Source organism: Anticarsia gemmatalis, chromosome 21 (assembly GCF_050436995.1).
Source record: "Anticarsia gemmatalis isolate Benzon Research Colony breed Stoneville strain chromosome 21, ilAntGemm2 primary, whole genome shotgun sequence".
Taxonomy (NCBI): domain Eukaryota; kingdom Metazoa; phylum Arthropoda; class Insecta; order Lepidoptera; family Erebidae; genus Anticarsia; species Anticarsia gemmatalis.
The window spans coordinates 5,512,521-5,527,505 of NC_134765.1; the positions used below are offsets into that span (position 1 = coordinate 5,512,521).

Sequence of the window (14,985 nt, forward strand, 5' to 3'; positions counted from 1 at the left end):
TCCACACAATTCTGAAAAGTTATAAACGTTAATATCTTTGAATTTATAAGGATTAGAAAGCTATAAATTGTGCTAGTTTTAGTAAAGAAAAGTTACTAAAGATTTGCCATTTTACATTTAGTACTCTCAGTTTACTCTAAAAGATATTCAACTGTTTGTGTTTCAATGAAAATCTGCCATACTGTAGGGTTGTCACGGTATTCCCGAACGCAGCCTTATCCATATTTTGTTAATTTTACTAAACTACCCTCATAATAATATGCACCTAGTTTCGGATTATTCAATCCTGTTTGTTTGTTAAGTTTGTCATTTAACATTAATCGTATTATTGTGTGGCATACGTAGTACAGTGCAATAATGTACCTATTATCAATGTTATTGTTTTTCCTGGTGACTAAGTATAACGTAAGTATATTTAGCTAATAAATAACAATATTTTGTTCTTTTTTTATTTGTTCAATGCAATTTTTACGGTTCTGTAATACGTACTACTATAAAAATTAACTATTGCATTACAGAGTAATAATTGGAAGAGGTCGAAAACCTCTGATAAGTTTCGAAAATCAGAAAAAAATATTTCTAAAACATGCTGAATACTTACAAGCTCCCAACATTAAATATAACGACCCAATATTTTCTAAGATGTCTGAAGAACTTGAGAATAAAATGTCCCCGATGGCATTATACATATCACTGAATCGTCATAGAAGCCGTATATGTACTCTGAACGACGAAACTTCGAACGCAACAATTTCAAATGAGGTGCCAATATCCGATTCAGGCTGTGCGACTCCACTATTACAGTCGTCATCGTCGGAAAAAGAGAACAGCAGTGTTGTTGTGAGTGATGATGAATGCCAAACATTTTCTTTCTATCTCGATATTTACGATTGGAAAAAAAATATGCCTATAAGTGCCTCTAGGAGAAGAAGCAGTACTTTGAGTTTCTTTAATTATAAAACGCTGCCAAAGTTTAAGTGGAGCAGTTTAATCAAGGAAAAAATATGGATTCACACAAAACTACCGTGCACTTGGACTATTAAAAAACACAAAATTAGTGATTTAATTTCTTTTATCGGTAAATGTTCCCAGTGCAAAGCTGAAATTAGTATATCAAGTTCTAAAAGAACTGAAAAAATCATGGAATTCATCTGTAAGGTATATAATTATGTAAATAAATGGTTTCAATCAAATTCGTGTATCATTGACCTAACTGTAACATCCCATGTTAGGTCCTACTGCTGACCTCGTAGATAAAGGTCATTATAAAATAAATAAAATTTTAGTTCAGCAAAAATGTCCAGCGTGACAACCCTACAGTATGGCAGATTTTCATTGAAACACTAACAGTTGAATATCTTTTAGAGTAAACTGAGAGTACTAAATGTAAAATGGCAAATCTTTAGTAACTTTTCTTTACTAAAACTAGCACAATTTATAGCTTTCTAATCCTTATAAATTCAAAGATATTAACGTTTATAACTTTTCAGAATTGTGTGGATTGAGTGAGCACTTATATTAATTAACTATTACAAAACGTGCTACATTTATGGTTCGCTTTGTATTTTACAAAATCACGTGTATACCTTTTAATAAAACAAGATTTATAACAAAATGAAATTATGGTTTGTTCATAAGAAATCGGGTCCTTTCAAAGTGTGTGAATTGAGTGAGCATATGAAAGTATTTGTAATTTTTTTTTATACGGCCCTTGGCGATTAATATCTAAAACGACAACTTTATAAAGGTTTTACTAAAGAGTAGTACATAAATCTTACATGAATTCTACATACGTTCTGAGATTCAGGGTGGTCGTATGTGCGAACTGAGTGAGCATTCATTAACTGATATATCTCATGTTTTATCTTTTTACAAATTGTAAGATTGTTTTTACAATTGTTTCACACCTTTTACTAAATGACTAGTATATATTATTGAATTTTATTTAGGGTGCTCACTCAATTCACACACACACTAAAATGAACACTATACGCAAAACGAGCAAAAAGCAAAATGTACATAGTCGCCTTCGTTCACACTAACCACTTACTGCCGTTTCTTAGTTTGGGGTTTGTTGGATTCATATAGCATTGTAATAAAACAACATCACATTCAATAGTTTAGTTTTCAAGTTTATTTATATATTAATAAAGGGAACTTAATGAGGCGTGGTATGAAATCCTTGAATCATCACCAAATAACAAAGCAATGAGGACTTGCGCAACAACTAATTCTGTTGAAATTATATTATTTATTTAAACTTAAAAGAAAGCAAACTAAAATGCAAGTCTGTATATATCATCTGTAGAAGAAATTGTTTAACGGAAATACTTTTAATATGCAAACTGTTTAGTATTTTTTATACTTTTTATCAAAGACGATGTCTGCTTTTCTCCTATTTTTCATTGCCGGCTCAAATATGCTTTTTTTAATTTTATTATCACTGAACATAGCTTCTTTTTTAATTTATAAATGTAAAACATTAAACTTATCTTTTTCGGAATTTTGGCATTCAAACGCCTGTGCCAACCTTCAACAGGACTAGTTGTTCGGTGTCGTTGGTTGGCACAGCTTAGAATCTTTGGGTTAAACTTGGGATACCACGTCCGTTCGAAGTAGAGTCTAAAGGCTCTCATTGCGTTGGTATTTGGCGATGATTCAAGGATTTCATACCACGCCTCAGGATCGCAATCATATTTGCCGGCAATAATGGTAAAATTGAGGACTTGCGCACCACCTTTGGTCAAATTCGCCTTTTGCTTTCTTGTGTATAGCTGCATTATAATGATGGTAACAACCAGAAAGATTACCGTCCGGAAATGCTGTTTGGAAGGCATTGATTTGATATATATGTATGTATATAGAACAAACCCCGCTGATTTTAGGATACTAACGATCAAAGAAAAAAATCTCCACGAGTCGGTCTTGTAAACATGCCCTAACAGTATTATGTACATTTTGCTTTTTGCTCGTTTTGCGTATAGTGTTCATTTTAAGTATTGCACATTATGCGTATTGTACATTATGCGATTTGCTCTTTTTGCTATTTGCACATTATGCGATTTGTACATTTTAAGTGCCGTGCTCATTTTGCTTGTTGTACATTTTGCTATGAAGGGATTAGAATATCCGTCCTTCTTTTGGGTCTCTCGTTTAATGTCTTGTTGTACAATAATTATAATATCTTTACAAAAACAGGGATTATTTTGAACTATACTTTGATAATTCCAAAGTTTATGGGGATGGGATGTGGGATGCATAATAGTGTTAAAAATTTACGATATTTCGTAATTGCGATTCGAAACATATCGATATTTACGCGGCGAGTTTTGTTAAACGTAGGTGCTTAGTTTAATTGAATTTTAGAATTCTCGACCACCGTATTGTTTGTAAAGTACTTTTAATTCTTAGAATTAAGTCTGCTGTTCTGATACTTAAGATTTGTAGATAGCATAGACTTGAAGGGGAAAAACGAGGGAGATGTATGTTGTCCCTATCTGTTACGATGTAAATTTTAATTATAATGAATAAAATAATAATAAATAAAGTATGTATTTTGCTTTATAAGAACTAACTTTAGGAAACGCTGCCGAAAAATATTCTAACCTATTAACTTCGTTCCTAAGTATGGATTGTGGTGCTAACGGAAAAAGAATGATTTTATCAGAAGGTGAGATTTCTATGTTCGATTTAAGTTTAAGTGACAAATAAAACTTCATTTTACATGATCCATACTATATTAACGGCGGCTTAAACGAAATCAATCATATCAAAAGCTTATATGCAACACGTCTTACACAATGTTACAAAACTAAAATAAACAAGTTAATCTAAAATTATAAATACTTCGTAAGTAACGTATCCTCAAATCGTGTATATTTACATTTATATTAAATCAAATATAACGCTAGTAATTCATTGAAAACTTATTTGCGTGATGTGGAACATACTTATCAAGTTTTTTGGCTAATTGTCACGGCTGTTGTAATTACAGTGCTTCCACATGCCCTAGATAAATTAATGAGCTGTATTATCGTATCGTCCATCAAAAATCTAGGCAATGAGATTAGAGTAATGTCACTTAAAAGCAGGAAATGAAAGCTATGTCCGAAAATTGCTCAGATGTTAAAATTCTACATAAACCAGCCAATAGATTTCTCGTTTACAATTAAAAAGAAAGGATACATTAAAATCGAACGTCTAGAAGCCTTCCGGTGCCTTTTTTTGAAATATTTTATATTTTTGGCACTTAAACTGGTTTGCTAATTATCAGGTTGACTAGCAACGATCAAGTAGATGCATTCGACGAGTTCGGTCGTGAATCTTAACGCAATTGAACTGAAATTGATAAATGATACACAATACAAGTTTATCTAGTAGATAAGTATCAGTATTGCAGCTATCTTTATAGGTCAGGATACTAAATATGACTTACTCGGCCAACAAACCAAAATCCAAATCCGGGATTCTTCTTACATTATTACTTCTTCAGTCATCGCCCTTGTTTCGTCTCTTTGGAGATCATGGCTATCTGATTCGCTACATGTTTCTTCCTCCGAGCGTTCCCGCATGCGGCTCGGGCCGCCTCGCATGCGCAGTGTGCGGCCTGCTTGGTCGCGGAACACTCTGCGCATGCGCACTGCAACTTGTGCTGCAAATGTGCTAGTCTGGCTCTGGCCTCCGACAGGTTGTGACATTTCTCTTGTAAGCCAAATTTGGTCTTCTCCAATACACAATGTGCCGACTTTTCAAGTTGATTCGCCAGTTGCGTCGCTTGGACCATCAGTTTGTGCTGCAATTGTTACAAAAAATGCACAATACTGTTGCGGAAAATTAAATGATCGTGAAAATTATAGTGAGTAACATGATAACTGTTCAATCCAGTTGAATAAAATAAAACTCAATTTACCGGCACTTCATATTTAATAGGAAAATGAATTTGTTACAAATATTTTTTGTTGTTTTTGTTCACCATTCTAATTCATTTATGTTTTGCTTTACACATACAGGGGGTTAGTTTTCCGGTCACTATTTTCAGGGCGAGTGGCGTGCAGGACAAAATGGCTGCAGCGACAATGAACGTGTATAACGACATGCACAGCATTTTGAAATGAATTTAGACTGTTTCTTCTGTCTTCAGACCTAAGGGAAAGAGAAATCAAAGTTTTACGAGGTGGTCAAAACAGTCAAACAGGCCCTTCAACAATTACTACCAAATGTTTTTATAAGAGTCACGATGTGGTAGTAACCGCATTAATTTGCCGTGAACTTTGATCATACTTCGTAAATCTTTGAGTCCCTTTTCGCGTGGTCTGGTAGGAATTGTGAAGATACGTGATATGACAATGAAGAAACTAAACATCACTAATGAGTAGCTAAGATAAAATCAGAGGGCCAGTTCTACATTATTTGGTCATTAAATATTACAATAAACCGAAATCAGAGCGATGCTAAAGAATTTATAGGTCGGCACTAGATCCGAATGATATTTTGTCCGTTCTCAATTTCGAGAATTGGCCGCCTGATACAAATAAAAATTTATACAAAGACGAACACAAATATCCCATACAAAGATATAAAGATTGTCTATGTCAATTACAGAAAAATATGTCTGAATCCTTGTTCGTCTTTGTAAAGATCCTTAAAAATAAAGGTTAAGGGCACGGTTCAATTAAGACACATGAGCTGTGCAGCTGGCAAATCGTTTGTAAAGAAAGACTGTAAATTGGTTTGCCAAATTCAATCATCATTTCGATTTTCAGATATGAACTAGGCCAGTAGTAGCGGATACTTAGCTAAGCTCATAAATCAAATTGAGAAGTATTGAGAACTATGAAACTGGAGTCCAGTAGAAGCTCATAATTCAAACTAAGAACAGAAGTCCGTCAGGCTTCTTCCTTTCAAATTCGAATGAAGAGCATGTCAATCGCCTTGACATGATAGTTCTAGACATGTCACCCAGTTCCTCAATACAGGTTTTCTTGGGCATATAAAAATGTCCGTTAATAAAATTTCTAGCTCATGTTTCCTGTCGTTAATAGCTTCCAGAATTAAACCGCGCTCTTAGTCTGAAACAAGTATTAAGGGGTATAACGGTATACCTGCGCCGTAGCTTGCTGGGCAGCTTGTACTGCGGCGTTGACAGTTCCTTGCTGCTGATGTACTGCAGCAGTGTTCTCAGCGACCACTGCCTCGGCTTCCTTCACCTCTTGTTGGAGCTGTTCCACAACCGATTGCTTCCCCGCGAGAGCTGCTTCAGCCGCTTTAGCCGCTTGTAACGCTTTCTCAGCTAGTTGGGTTTTTACCTGTTGAATACATTACGGGCAGCAATATTTCCTTTATAGTCTTACCCTATTTATACATGTTACATGAGGCAAACTTCGAAATAGGAAATTTAATAAAGTCAATTTATATTTTTTACTGCATTGTGTTTTCAGTCTTCATTTTCGTCGCCATCACTAAAAGCATTGTATACTATGGCCAACTACAATATTATTTTAATTAAACCTTTAATGTAACAACTACTTGTTTCACCTTTTGTTTATTTTTTATGTCAACATAGCAGGTAGTTATCCTTCCTATGCTAGGATTATGTCAAAATAGTATTTATAACGTACCATATGAGCTGCCTGGGCACCGGCGGCGTTCTGGGCCGCTTGAGCTGCCTTCGCTTCAGCAGCCGCCTTCTGCGCTATACTGGAGGCACACTTCCCTTTGCAGTCTCTCACGGTTTCCCTCACTTTATCCTTCTTACCCTGCAGTTGCAAGGTTAGTTGAGGAGTCAAAGACAATTCAGCCTCCTTCTCCACCGACCTTCTTTCGGGGAATCCCCACACTGACGTACAAGTCAGCAGCAAGCACAACAAAAGTCTCATTTATACACAATATATTATCTTACGTGTATATACTGGCAATATTATATTGCCCACGCGCTAATTACAGCCTACATAAGTTTTTTGCCTTAGAATGGTGGATGAGAAATATTTAATTTTGTGACATAAACAAATCACGATCTATAGTTGTGGTGCAGACACTGACAGATGGTTCTAAATTTCAATTTTATTCTTTTTAGCTAATCAAATTTCTTGATCGGTCTTCTTGGTCTTCTGTAAAGGTCTGTTGTAACAAATAAATCCTTCGCAGAACTTTTCGGTGTTTATATAAACCGCTACCACTTCAATTACTCCATAACAAATTATTCCGATCGTAGAACGCTATAATACAATTATAAAAATCTTGTCACGTATATCAGCCATACCTGCAAGACGTATGATGAGGAAAATTCGGTCTTATCTATGATAAAATATCGTAATATTATACCGTGTGTAACAAGCTTTACATATAAAAATTAAGTTATTAACACAGTGTGTATCTGCGTATTGTATCTGAGAGCTAACGCTTAGTTAGATGCCTATTACTCCTACTATTATGAATAAACTTATATAAATTACCAAAAAGCCGGTAGCATTTTGACTGACCCGGGATATCGATCCCAAATACTTGAAACCAACAACCGTATACTATACCGACCGCGCCACAGCACAGAGACAGTAATATAAATCACACTCAGTTTAAAATAAAAATACTTACTTACTTAAAACCTTATCTATGTACAGGAATTTGAGAATCTATTTAATTAGATACCTACCTATATTAAGTTTCCAGAGAAGACACCTACTACCTATCAATCAAATCTACACACACATTGGACTGTGAATAGATCGAGTTGGCTTTATTTGGCTAACTTTAGCCATATTCTTCTGTATTTTTTTTAGAAAGCTTACTGGCAGCAAATAAATTCTGTTTGCAGAATCCATTCAAAAATTGACAGGCAAAGGCACTGTCAAACAAGATCTTGTCATGGCTTAAATTTATTGTTAAAACTTTTGGAATAATTGTAGAAACCCAGGGAATTATGTGCAAAGTAATTTTATCCAACTATTCGGGTTATGACAGGGGTATGGTAAATCACCTCTGTTGAGTTTTTATTGTAAGCACACACTGTCACCTTTTTCTTGAGTTGCTGTCACTACAGAGGTCGGTATGAGTTATTTTACTCCATATTGGTAGATCATCCAATTCATCAGTATAGTAAGAAATCACGAAACGCCACTTAGCAAAATTTCGGCTAAGTTATTTTGGTTCACTTTATTTACATTTCAGTCAATGATTGTCAAAAGAGTGTAGCGATTGAAAGTCGGTATAGTGTCAAAACTTAAAGATTCTTCAAACATGGTCCGATTTTGTATTGTAAGCAAATTTAAGAAGAATCCTGTTAAAAAGTATAAGGAATTAAAAGAGGAATTTAGTTAGACTAAGAAGCATGCGACGAAAGTACCTCTCTTTATCTTACCTTTTACATACACCATTATTTTAGAAGTTCTTACATATTTGTTAACGGTACAGCCTAAATAATGCTCTGTCTAGCCCTTAGCGATATATTTTAAATTTTTGCTGTATAATTATTTCAGGAGTCAGCAATCCTGGTGCTGCCTCCTATCCAGAAAGTGAACAAGGTGGCTGCGGGCCAAGTTTGGTGAAAGATGATTTGCCTCTCCTTGTACGCTCTGATCGCTTCTGCCACGGTCTTGGCGTGCATTCCAGTCTGTTACCGACAGTTTGAAATGCACAAATTTGTCAAGTGTCTTCGGAAATAGCTAATTATGATCATTTGTATGAGCTGCTTCACCGCTTTAGTGGCTGCCGGATGTATTGCGTGTGTCCCAATTGTTGTGGATTCATATTGGCCCAAAAAAAGTGCGTCAAACTCGCCAGTATGTAGGACCCCGTGCTGTCCTCAGAGAACTGGTTGAAAAATTGTTTATTTTACTGTATTACTTGTTTTAATCATTAAATAGTTTTTATCCATTCCAAAAAGATTTTTTATTGTGCCGAAATAACAATGAACGATGGTTGAGGATAATAAAAAATAAATGTATTTATGATATCACAATAATTTATCTGGTAGACCAAAGCGTTTGAGGCACTAAACGTCAATCGATGCGTCGCTTCTACTGAGGGGAGGACGCTTGATATGTGCTACTATTATCTTACATTGGGACGGACGGCGTTAGGAGGCCGGTCCATTTTCATAGGCGCCAATGGTATGCTTTGCAGTGGTAGTGTCTTTTTTAATGGGAATTTAGCGAAGGTACCTTCCACGGAATAACTAACACAACCTATTAAAAAATTATAATTACATATATCATCAAGTTTACTGGTGCCACAATATTTATTATGGTAACACTCAGTAGTTAGTCAGTCAAGTGTCAAACCGCCTATCAATAATATTTGACATATTTTGTCGCCCATCTGTACCTGTACATATTATTTTACTTACAGATAATTTAAATTGTCTTATTAGATTAATTTCACTTTAACGTACTATAACAATTAAACAGTTATCCTTGTGCTATATTATCCAATAACTAATGTACTGAATAGATCTGCAGTTCATTAAAATATGGCGACCGATAATATACTGTTGTTACCTGTAGATATTTTGATAGTAATTTTTAGAAAATTAGAAATGACTGAAATACGATGTATAATGTCAACATGCAAAACATTCAGGAATATTGTTAAAGGTGATCACAAAATATGGAGGACGTTCTCGCGCGATACACTAGTTCTCATGGACGCCCCTGAAACTAGGTATCTATAGCTTACACTACATAATTATCTATTTACACAAGATTTTTTATGGATGTTGATAATATTGTGATCCTTGGTTTAGGTTGGCCGCCTTGTCATGGTACAATCGCTACAGGATTTCACGTAATTGGCTCCATGGCTGTTTCAAAACTAAGGTATGTTTCGTTTTATTTCGCCTATGGAGATGTGTCTTTTTACTGCACAGTACATTATGATACAGAAAAACAATTTTCAGTCGCTTCTCCATCACTACACAAACTACATGCCCTGGCTCACATACCACAATTCAGAAATATTATATTTATCTGTGGGATCTGAGCTTGTATGCTATAAAACAGATAATAAAGGATTACCAAGCTGTTCAAAATCTCTCTGGAGGTTGGATGTGCCTAAAGTGGTGCGGCAAGATGTAAGAACCAATGACATATCTCGCTTTGTTATTAAAAACAATGTGGTAGTTTGTGGAAACAGGTATGTATCCATACTTACAAAAATATGTTCATTTTATATTTAGTTTTGTTAGTGCCCCAGCTCCCTGGCAGAGGCCCTCCTTGGGCAAAGAGCATGTTATGTGCTCTTATGCTTGTTAACTTGAAATAACTATTACTCTGACTCTGATTGGTGATAGATGTATTCTGTTCCAAAATCAGTCTTGAATGAATATTTTCAACTGCCAGATAATTAAAATTGTACTTAATTTTAATAACATTCCACAGGGATGGCTGTGTAGCTGCATACAGAATCACAGACACACGTAAAAAACCAAAGCTGGAGTGTCATATAAAAGACTGCCACGATGAAGGCCATGTGGAGGTCACTGCAGTAGAAGTTGTGGATGTTAGAGATCAGTTGTCTATTATAACCGGTTCCAGTGACAGTCCTGATCTGCTCTTATGTACTCTGAGGTCCGGTCGTAGCAGTGCTTCAGGGAGCTACAGTAAGCATTTAAACAGTCAATTATTTAAAATAGTGTATATTTATCATGTAAATAATTAGCATAAAATATGATAGTGTGACATATCATGGCTAAAATTAACAACCATTAAAACTAATTTTGTACAAGGAAGTCAATAGAACCTTTTTATCTATATGTGCAACTGAACAGTAGAATAAAAATAAATAATCAGTAAGTTGAACATGAACTTTTAAGAACAATACCATTTGCCTCATATTTAAATAAGCATAATATACAATTCACAGATGCTGTCAATGTTCCACTTCAAGATTGCTCTGGCACAAAGAGCATGGCTCTAAATGCTATGTCAGATAAATTGGCGATTGGTCCTAATGGCAACAGTAAACCAGTTCTGTTTGATGTCACTACGTAAGTATCTTTTTACCATTTAATGCTGAGCAGAATTAAACTATCCTCTATAATAAAGATGAATATTGTGATGTCAAAATGTTTGTTTGCATATGTCCCAAGTAGGTATCTGAAATGAGAATGACATAGCGAATGACCTATTAGCTGTGATTTCTGCGAATGTATGAGAAATAGTACTAATTTGATAGTTAAAACAACTGCATAGCTGTATATTTTGAGTGTAGGTAGTTTCGAGTTATTCCGGTCTGATCCCCCAAACCGATCCACTACCAATTAATATTATTGGTACTGGATCGGTTTGGGGGATCAGACCGGAATAACTCGTAGTTTCCACTAGTGAATATGCAGAAAGTTGTAAAACAGCAGAAACAATTCAACTGCATATATTTTGCTTAGTAAATATTAGGGTTTCTCATTTCTCAACTTATTTTCGTTCCCGGATACCGAGACTTCTCGAGCCCCTATTCCCGGGAATTCCCGGGAAGTCGAGAATTAGAAAAAAACTATTAAAACCAGATTGAAAAGATTATAAAATTGATTAAATCACATTTTCGCAAACAACAATTTGTGAATGTAAATGAGTCTTGGTCAAACAGCTCAAAAATTATAATATCTATTGTTTATCTACGAAATTATTTGTATTGGTTGACTGATAATAAGCATCGCACAGCCTAAACCATAAAGGTTAGAAACATGAAATTTGGACAAGGGGTACATTTCATGACGTACACAAGTTAAAGACACCCTCACACAGAGTTAAAAAAATTTTAGGAGTTTGTATACTAGAATAAAATATAAGAACGAAATTTAAATTAGCAAACCATCAAACATTTACTTTTAAAATTTACAATCTATACTAATATTATAAAGCTGAAGAGTTAATTTGTTTGTTTGTTTGAACGCGCTAATCTCAGGAACTACTGGTCCTATTTGAAAAATTATTTCAATGTTAGATAGCCCATTTATCAAGGAAGGCTATAGGCTATATAACATCACGCTACGGTCATTAGGGGCGGAGCAGCAACGAAAAAGGTTACAAAAACGGGGTTACAAAGGTTACAAAAAATTTGACCCATTCTCTTAGGTGACGCAAGCGAAGTTGCGCGGGTCAGCTAGTTTAAACTTTAAATATAATTACTTTAATACGATACCGAGTAAATTTAAAGAACCAAATTGTCAAAAGTCGTAGTACAATTTTTTTTGTATTTGAGGTATACCTGGGGTTTTTTGGGTAGTATATTATTCAGATCCACTGGATATAACAGTCAAATTGTTTTATTAACATACTAATTATCTTCATTGTTGACGAAAAAATAATTTTAGTAATAATAAAACCGGGAATCAGCTCGAAACTACTAATTTCATGGCCCTGTTTTATATTTCTCGACTTCCCGGGTACTCGACAATTTTTTTCCCGTCTCGACATAGATCATATTACCCGGGAATTCCCGGATCGAGACTTCTCGATGAGAAACCCTAGTCAATACATCATTATATTAATAATGAAATGAAAAGTTTTACCTCACTATGACGCCCTGCATGAAGTTAAAATGTAGTATCTTCCCATAGTGAGGGTGGGGTCAGGCCTTGAGTAATTCAACAATATTCCTGTTGATAATATATATACAAAAGAGTAATATATAATATAGTTATTGACTTATTAACGGCCAAAGCAAACACTAAAGTTCCGATTTTTTTTTTGAGATATGTTTCTATGTTTATATTCTTTAAAGTACACATGAATGAATTGACAATGAATAGAGGACATAGTATGTTTTGCTACACATATATTATGTTAATCTACAGAGTACAGGCTTATTATTATTTATATGAAAGTATTATTGCAGTGGTAAATATTTGATGACCTCACCAACCACAGTGAATCATAGGCAAGCGGTAAGAGATATAAGGTGGCACAATGATAATACCATATTACATGTGACCCACTCTGGATTTATGGAGCTAATGGACATAAGGACTAATCAAGAGGTATAGTAATTTATATACGCTATTTAAAGACGTAGGCATATTGCCCAAGACAATTGCACACACAATAAAGAAGAACAAAATTTCTTAAGGATACACCCCATTTTACTAATGTGAATCTTACAAAACTGCCAACTTCCCCAATTGATTGTATCTAGGCCAATCATCGATTCTTCGTTCAGCTATATAAGCATCTCAAATTACCTAAAAATAATACCTAGTCTGCATAAATGCAATCTCTTTTATAGATGTTGGTCTATGAATATAAACAATGTAAATGTTTCTTTTCATTGCAGGTATACAGATCCAGGGACCCCTTCCAATCATCTCTGTACTGTGTGAAATCAGATGGCATGAATGCCCTAGTGGCTGGATCAGCTGAATACTCACGTTGCGTGCTGTTTGATGCACGTAAAGCCGGGAATTACGTTCAGGTAAATATCATTCTAAATCATACAAAACTGACTTTATAAGCAAGAAATCTCTACAGCGTGTGAAAGCTTGTTGGTTATCCATAGTCATAAATGATCAAATTATTTTATTGCAGATGTATTTTACTCAACGGAATACTTCACCAGTTTACTGCCTAGATTTCGACTCGACCAAGTTGATATCAGCCGTAGACCGCGGACTGGCGCTACTCAACTTCAACGTCGATTCTGGCTCACAGGAACACAAAGATTACTCCGGTCATGTGTTTCACTGACGGTGGAATACGGTGAGCGACGTTCTAGTCGCTGCCACCGTATTTCAAGTTGAACTACTCAGAGCTTACCGCAGAGCTTGGCTGTAAGCAGGAAGAATACAAACAGAAGTCTGTGTACCAACAGAATATTATATCAAAAGACACTCATAAACGTCAATGGACAGTGTGAACTAGATTATTAGGATGTTATATTGTAATTGTTCATTAGTATCTATATATAATATGTAATTATGTAGATATATTATATCTACCTATTTATAATCGTATACTACGAAAAGTTATACAACTGTACACGTAGTGTAATACATATTTGGTACATTTATGGAGACGCGGATTCTTGCGCGTAGCGCAAAGGGTAAAATTGAGACTGATAAAGTATCAAAGGGCAGAGGCTGGTAGAGTAGAATAGTGATGCGAATTATTGCGATGTCAAGCGCGGAAGAAAACACGGCTTATTCCACGACGGATTGTGCGGTTTGATGTTTTCAGTATGCCGCGCATCGCAATCCGCGTCTCGATACAGGCGCCCGTAGATACCTAGTTGATAATCAATATATTTATGGTCTTTTTATGGCTGACATAATCAAATTTATCACTTCAGAATATTAAATAGAATCTAGTGGTTGCTTCTGTATGACTAGTTGTGCATAATACTGTACTGTTATCATAAAAAATATCCATAGAAAAATACATTTTTCGTAGCCTGTAGCAATTACTGTCTTCTAGTATTTATTATGTGTCTAGTACAATAAAAATTATCCATACAGGTTTAATAATTATGTAGCTTGAATTAAGTAATGTTTAGTAGATGCACATAATTCACAAATTTTAATTTGTAAAGGAAGCGAGTTATATACATCGGAATGAAGAAGGATCAGGTGATGAAAATATATATTGTAATGCTGTAAAAGAGGAAGGAGAAAGAGAAAAAAAATATCTATTACGTAATAGAATAATAATAAACTACATTAGTTGTCCTAGAGGTGTCAGACATAACTATACCTACAATAGTATTAGCATTCAGAAATGTTTAATGCTGAGTACTCACACACAGAGTAGCGCGAATGTATTATGCCACGAGTGAAAATTAACGTGTATACTCTTAACCCGAGGATGCACTCCGTAAAATATATTACTCGATTGAACTATTGTAGTTCGTTATTATAAAACTGTGTGAGAACGGAGCATTAGAAATATCCGTAACGAACGTGTACCACATTGTTAAATGAAATAATATATACACAGGGATAAGATCCGTAAAGATGTTTGATTTATAAAAAAAACTAAATACTTTAATAAAATTCATTCCAATATG

The 14,985-nt window shown here is 34.9% G+C and overlaps 2 protein-coding genes across 2 annotated transcripts; one reads left to right on the forward strand and one right to left on the reverse strand.

Annotated features, from left to right (window-relative positions):
• Positions 1–4,000: 4,000 nt before the first annotated feature.
• On the reverse strand, positions 4,001–7,015 carry LOC142982402 (uncharacterized). Its single transcript, XM_076128902.1, has 3 exons — positions 6,618–7,015; positions 6,102–6,305; positions 4,001–4,792 (listed from the first exon to the last, which is right to left on the reverse strand). Exons 1-3 carry the CDS (start codon positions 6,873–6,875, stop codon positions 4,493–4,495), a joined length of 762 nt encoding a protein of 253 aa, XP_075985017.1. The 5' UTR covers positions 6,876–7,015; the 3' UTR covers positions 4,001–4,492.
• A 2,252-nt stretch (positions 7,016–9,267) lies between these two features.
• LOC142982438 (F-box/WD repeat-containing protein 4) lies at positions 9,268–14,931 on the forward strand. The gene is made up of 8 exons (XM_076128954.1): positions 9,268–9,654; positions 9,737–9,809; positions 9,890–10,125; positions 10,371–10,591; positions 10,855–10,978; positions 12,826–12,967; positions 13,261–13,398; positions 13,512–14,931. Exons 1-8 carry the CDS (start codon positions 9,464–9,466, stop codon positions 13,668–13,670), a joined length of 1,284 nt encoding a protein of 427 aa, XP_075985069.1. The 5' UTR covers positions 9,268–9,463; the 3' UTR covers positions 13,671–14,931.
• Positions 14,932–14,985: the final 54 nt, after the last annotated feature.

Bases quoted from the DNA above. Each gene is read 5' to 3' on its own strand.
- LOC142982438 (XM_076128954.1), top strand. From the start codon at position 9,464: ATGGCGACCGATAATATACTGTTGTTACCTGTAGATATTTTGATAGTA. The intron at 10,592-10,854 runs GTAAGCATTTAA...TACAATTCACAG, and splicing joins CAGTGCTTCAGGGAGCTACA to ATGCTGTCAATGTTCCACTT. The intron at 13,399-13,511 runs GTAAATATCATT...ATTTTATTGCAG, and splicing joins AAGCCGGGAATTACGTTCAG to ATGTATTTTACTCAACGGAA.
- LOC142982402 (XM_076128902.1), bottom strand. From the start codon at position 6,875: ATGAGACTTTTGTTGTGCTTGCTGCTGACTTGTACGTCAGTGTGGGGA. The intron at 6,306-6,617 runs GTACGTTATAAA...TGTATTCAACAG, and splicing joins GTGCCCAGGCAGCTCATATG to GTAAAAACCCAACTAGCTGA. The intron at 4,793-6,101 runs GTATACCGTTAT...TAACAATTGCAG, and splicing joins CCCAGCAAGCTACGGCGCAG to CACAAACTGATGGTCCAAGC.